General features: G+C 26.9%; 1 protein-coding gene across 1 annotated transcript; it reads left to right on the top strand.

Annotated features, from left to right (window-relative positions):
* The first annotated feature begins 2,305 nt into the window (after nt 1-2,305).
* On the top strand, nt 2,306-3,878 carry LOC101505333 (casparian strip membrane protein 2). The gene is made up of 3 exons (XM_004516241.4): nt 2,306-2,724; nt 2,821-2,944; nt 3,455-3,878. The coding sequence occupies exons 1-3, from the start codon at nt 2,477-2,479 to the stop codon at nt 3,668-3,670; spliced, it is 588 nt and encodes a 195-aa protein (XP_004516298.1). The 5' UTR covers nt 2,306-2,476; the 3' UTR covers nt 3,671-3,878.
* The last annotated feature ends 3,141 nt before the right edge of the window (nt 3,879-7,019 follow it).

Raw genomic sequence — 7,019 nt, forward strand, 5'->3', positions numbered from 1 at the left:
TTCAAAAAAAGAAAATCATCAAAATTTTTAAACAAAACCCATAAAATCAATAATCATCTTCAATATAATGCAAATTTCATCAAATGCATAACTCAAATATTCAAACAAACTCATATTTTCATCTCCAACAACATCAAATAAATAATGAAGATATGAGTTTATTTAAAGATTTAATTTATGAATTTGATTAAATTTGCATTTTATTGAAGATAATAATGAATTTTATGGATTCTGTTTGAAAATTTTTTGATCATTTTTTTTGAATTTTTGTAAAAAGGTAAGGAAAACATTATTGATATTTTAACACATAAGATATCAAATTTAACCTATAAATACATCATATTTAACCTATAAATATATCATAAATAATTCAATCACATTGGAACAATCTCACAAATACGTCCTACAAATAATTCAATCCATACAAATCCTCAAGGTAGTGTTGGAATCTAACATATACAGGTTTCTAAGGCTTTGATTGGAATGATGAAACGAAGTGTTATGGAATAAGATTTCATTGTTTGAATTTTAAAAAAAATGGATGGAGTGTTATTCAACAAAATGAGATCCATTCAATCTCATATGACTCTCTCCTCTTACTTTTCATTCCACCCAATTTGGAGGGTAAGTAATGGAATAAAATTTTAATTATATAATTACTGCTTTACCCTTTTATCATAATATTTTTTCGTTTTCTATTCTCCGGTTTCTACTCAGCTTTGTCTCACCTTCATCTACAAACAAAACTGCAAAATCGAGTTAAGCAAATAGATATTAATAAATTTTAGTGAGAGTTATCTTAGCGAATTTTAACTTAATATGGAGTTAAGCAAATAGATATAATGAGCTAAATTCTTGATGCTGGATATGTGAATATTTTAATGAAATAATTGGTTTTAAAGTAATGATATATACTTAAGACATTAGATACAATGTCTAAAATCATAGAGTGATTGAATCAATGAATACATACAATGAGAAGGCTTTTAGATATAAGCAAATCATCATTGAACCTCTGTTTTAATGGCTGAAAAACCAATTTTTTCTAATTATGGAGTTGCCATTGCTACCTCTGGCTATATAAGAAATTAGATGCTGCAAACCCCTATTTTGTCTTCAAAGTGTATGATTTTATCTCTTTTGTAATGAATTTGCAATACCCTTTATACTCTCACTATTATACTTTGCTTATAAAAAAATTCATATTTGCAGACTAAGACTTTTGTCTGCACATGCTTATAGTAAGGATTAAATCTAGAAAGTTCACTTAGGTGTGAACATAAATTGTGTAAATTACATTGAATATAAACCTGAATACATTATATATATTATATATATGAATCATAAAAGAAAGTATTATAAAAACTAGTTTTCGAAATGCTCTCAATTCCTTCCATTAAATCCTTTTAAAAATTAATTTTTTAACTGTTAAACGGGTTTGATCTTTTTTCCAAAGTTAAATCAAATCAAAGGATGAGTGTGTCCAAACACACACACACACACACACACATATATATATATATATGTATATATATATATATATACTAACAACATGAATTTCACTTTCTAAAGCTAGTTAAAATGACGAGGTTAGCTAAACACATAACAAATAGCTCGTGACAAGGTTTACACAGTCATAATATATCCGTTGTCCCATTAAAATTGAATGGTCCAAATTTATAAATTAAATTTTTTATTTTAATAAAATTAAAATCTATATTAGAATTTATACCATCCAACTTTAATCAAACAAAAAAGTGACTTCATACAATCACACTACATGTAATTCAAATAAGTAAAGAATCTTTAATCACACTACATGTAATTCAAATAAGTAAAGAATCTTTGCAATATAAGACTTAAATATAATTTTATTAGAAACAATTAAAACATGAAAATGTGGGGGTGCAGATCAAACCCTATAACTTTTAGGTTCAACTTGGGTCCCATCCATAACATCAGTGGTTAAGTTGGTGTTCTTTTCTTTTCTCTCCTTCTTTTTGCAACTTGACTTGTTCATAAAGGTTAGAATTAGATAGAATATAAGGCAATTGAGTTGGCATTTTATTATCATGAAGTAATTCTCCATAGATAAAACTTGGCAAATTAATTAGTTTCTTGAATATAAAAATAAATGATTTAATTTAGTTTAACTATGAATCTTAAACATGGGATGACAAAAGCATCCAATAGCGTGTTATGGATTAGAGACACTACGTGGTTCGGTTAACGGATTAAGTGAAAATATGATTAAAAAATGTGACATAAATAATTGCTTGCTATGAAAAAGTGATGATATTATTAAGTGAACAAGTTTCCATAACAACTTCACTTGGCATCACTTATTTTAATTTTTATCAAAACTTTAAAACCCTCTTATGTAATCTCTATATATATAACCTTCAAACAATAAGGCATTTGCATTATCAGTCTCACTAATTCACAAAAAGCTTATCTCCTATATTCAAAGCCAAAAATGTCAACCAACATTGATATCCAAGAGTCAACCAAAGAAACTAAAGGAAAAGCTGCTTTAATTGCATCCCCTGCAAGGCCAGGAGGATGGAAAAAGGGCATAGCCATAATGGATTTCATTCTAAGGTTAGGTGCCATAGCGGCCGCTCTCGGCGCTGCGGCCTCCATGGGAACAAGTGATCAAACTCTCCCTTTCTTCACTCAATTCTTTCAGTTTGAAGCTAGCTATGACAGCTTTACTACCTTCCAGTATGTAACATTCAAAACTATACATACTCTCTATGCCTTTTCAGAATATTAATCAATGCAATATTAATTATTCATCTTAATGCTTGAAAAATGCAGGTTTTTTGTTATTACAATGGCAATAGTGGCTGGCTACTTGGTCCTGTCTCTACCTTTCTCAATAGTAGCCATCATTCGCCCCCATGCACCTGGACCAAGGCTTTTTCTCATCATCCTAGACTCTGTAAGCTCTCCATAAGAATTCTCTTATGGTTTTATATTGCAATCTAGTTGCATCGTGGTCTTTGATATCGCATAGAATAGATTTCTAATACAATTGATTAAGACCTAATCCTAGTTGCGTACAAAACATCAAAAACCTTGATGTTGCACCATTTTTGATAACCCTTCTCTTAATTAGTTTAGTAATATATACCTGTTTTTTCAAAACGATCATTTCTTTGGTAAATTAATGTGATTATAGTCAAGCATCTAATGAGATCAATGTAAAATAGGTTACTATATATAGGATTCCCTTGATTAATCGTGGAAATTAAGAAAATTGATTGTAATATTTATTGACAATTTGAATATTATAAATTTATCTTCTATAAGATAATTAATTTATATTTTTATTATAATACTTATTAGAAAAAATGTAACATAACTAAAGTAAAGAAAAAAAAATTAATACAATTGAAAATTTAAAAGAAATCTTAACTAATTTTTTTGTTTGTGGTGTTTATGATTTCAGGTGTTTCTGACTCTGGCTACTGCTAGTGCAGCTTCAGCTGCTTCAATAGTATACTTAGCACACAATGGGAATCAGGACACAAATTGGCTTGCAATTTGCAATCAATTTGGAGATTTTTGTGCACAAACAAGTGGAGCAGTCGTGTCATCATTTGTTGCTGTTGTTGTTTTTGTCTTCTTAGTTGTCATGTCTGCTTTGGCTCTTGGAAAGCATTGAAAATTAAGATTGAATTACTTGTGTTATTACTTTTGTGTATGTTTGTTCTGTTTCCTAAATCTCCTTATAAATTTCTTAGGTTTTTTTGAAGTCATGATAGTGATTACATGTTGTATCAATTTGGTTAGATGTTGTGATGGAATATTTTTATAACAATTGTGATTTTATAAATGTTTGAACAATCTATGTATTATATATATTTAAAACAGATTTCCGACCTCATTATATTTACAAATATTTCTCATATCAGCCAAAAAACTAATGTGTACTTGTTGAGAGTATACTCTGCTCCTTCAACAACTTCTTTAATCTCTTTAATCTCTATTTTTCTTTCTCCTCTTCCTTCCACAATTTCTTTAATACCTCCAAAATCTATTTGATAATATTATTTTATAATAAATTTATAAATTATAAAATTATTTTACAATTATTTATACGTTAAAAATTCAATTACTCATTAATGTCAATCAATTTATAATTACTTTCAATTTATGTCAATTCATTTTCTTAGTAACATTTTATAAAATAAAAATATATATTCTATTTGACAAAAAATACAAAATTTATTAAAAATAATCATAAAATACGAATATATGAAAAATTATTTAAAAAGTTACTTCCAATTATAATATATATGAATATATTTAAAAATATAATGAACAAAAGTTTACTATATATGTATTCTGAAAAAAATGTTAACACTAAACTTTCATCAATTAAATTGTATATTTATAATTGAATGCTATTTTTTATTTTAATTTTCCTTATTATAATGATAATTTGATTGTTAAAAAATAAATGAAAAATTAAGTATTGCATAAAATTAAATTATTTTTTAATAGAATTTATTTTTGGTACATATAAACATAATTATAATTCAATTGGACAAACAATTAGTTAAAACTTTTAAATACCTAAAATTAATTTAAAGTATATGTAAATCTTTAATAAAATAAATTTTAAACTCTTGATGAAATATATTCAATAATTTTTTTTACAACAACTTCTCATGCTCGCAATTAAAACATCATACTAATAAAACAAATAAATTTAAACTACTCTACAATATAATTTAACATTAGCATTTTTTTAACATAAAAAATATTAAATAGTAACTCATATTTTTAAATTTTTAAATCTTATTTTTGAGTATGTGTTTTACATTTTATTTCATCAAATAAATACAAGTACCATTATATGTTGAAAAATAAATTAACAATCAAAGTACAACGAGTCAAACAATTATCCTATATAATAAGTTATCATACAAATTTTACAAAATATTTTAAAAATTAAATTAGATGATTGTGATAAATATGATTTTCCCTCATTTTAATTTTCCTAATCATATTCAATTATAACAAATCAATAAAGTAATATTATAAGATAACTATATTTATAATACATAAAATATTACTTATAAAATTTATTAAATTATAGAAAAAAATACATCTTTTAGTCTTTTAAATTTAACTTAATTTCCGCTCTTCTAAGTTACATTCTGTTTGCTTAGTTATTTATCTCATTTTTCACAACAATTAATTCAAATGAAAATAATTGATACTTTGAAATTCTACCAAATACTGCAATAATAAGTTCTCACTGTAATCATATAGAAAACATCACTACGCGAACAATAGGATTTTACGGCGCGTTTTTTAAACCATTTACAGCGTTTTAAAAAAAAAAAAAAGAAAGCGCTGTAGAATCGAGCGCTGTAAAAAGATACAACAACGATTTTTAAAATAAAAAAGCACTATAAAAAATGTAGATATATTGCACGTGCTTGTTGTGCCAATTTTACAGCGCTTTTTTTAAAAAGCACTGTAAACTGTGCATTATAATGCATATTTTACAGCATTTTTCCAAATAAGCGCTGTAAAATGTGCACTCAATATATGCATTATAATGCACATTTTACAGTGTTTTTTCAAATAAACGCTGTAAAATGTGCACTCAATATAATGCACATTTTACAGTGCTTTTTCAAATAAGCGCTGTAAAATGTGCACTCAATATATGCATTATAAGACACATTTTACAGCGCTGTAAAAGGTGCATTTTTTTTTTTAATTTAAAAATGTTGTAAATTAATTATTTAAAAGCGCTTTTTGGTTTTTTATGGCCTTTTTTTAGAAAGCGATGTCTTTTAATTTTTTTTCCAAAATCATTTTCATCCAGAATCAGTTCACCATCAGTTCACACAACAACATAACATATTCAGATACATATTCAGAATCAGTTCACACAATCAGTACACAAAAACAAAACTATATAACTTAACTTTATAACTTAATTTACACAACAACATAACATATTCAGATACATATATAACTTAACTACATATACAATTTAGATATTGTACAACAACACATATTCATATACATATTCAGATATTGTGCCCTATTCATATACATATAACTAACATTATTACACAGAACATAACTAGCTACCATATAATATTCAGATCCCTTGCAGCATGCTATTGCCCATAAAATCAAATAATTTTCATTTCAAGCACATACTGACATCAGTCTTCCTTTAATTCAATTAGATCTTTCTCAGAGTATGTTGGACTGGAATTGTCAAAGTACCGTGCAATATAAAAATTGAACATAAATAAGTTAGAATCAAATATATACATAACTTATATATGAAAATCAAATAATGAAAATACCGTACCGTTTCTGGGATAATAGTTTGATTCCTATCAACAATCTCCTTCATGAATCTCAATACATAATACCCACAGTCGATGTTGTGACTTCTCATACAAAAACTTCAATGAAAATTTCAACTTAGATTAATTATCAATAAATTTAATTAATTACCAATAAATGCAATTAAAAGTAGTTTTTTACCTTATGTACAAGCTCATGACAGTAGCACTCAACTCCTTATAGTTGAGAAGTTCGTATATGTGCTCTTTTTCAAGAAATTCTTCATACTCCTCTCAGAATATAGCTTTATTCATGGTTATGATGCGTGAATCGTCGTTGCTGCCCATATTCCTTTTTACTTGGATGTCAAGACACGTCCCGTATTTAGCAAGGCATGGCTGACTTATTTTAGGAGCAGCAACGACTGATTAAACATATCAATTAATTAAATATACATATCAATTAAACATACATTTCAATTAATTAAACATACCTTATCAAGGGCAACAAGATCTGTGGGCCATGCCACGTAACTGCCAATTGCTTCGCCCAAAAACCTCATATCTACATCGTTGTCCGGTATAGGCAACGGTGCATTTGGTTCCAAAGCAATGACATGTGATACTTTGACATGGCCCGCAGGGATCAATGTGTTGTGCAATACTTCTCCCGAAGTATTGTACAATGTT

This window comes from Cicer arietinum, chromosome 4, assembly GCF_000331145.2.
Source record: "Cicer arietinum cultivar CDC Frontier isolate Library 1 chromosome 4, Cicar.CDCFrontier_v2.0, whole genome shotgun sequence".
Classification (NCBI taxonomy): domain Eukaryota; kingdom Viridiplantae; phylum Streptophyta; class Magnoliopsida; order Fabales; family Fabaceae; genus Cicer; species Cicer arietinum.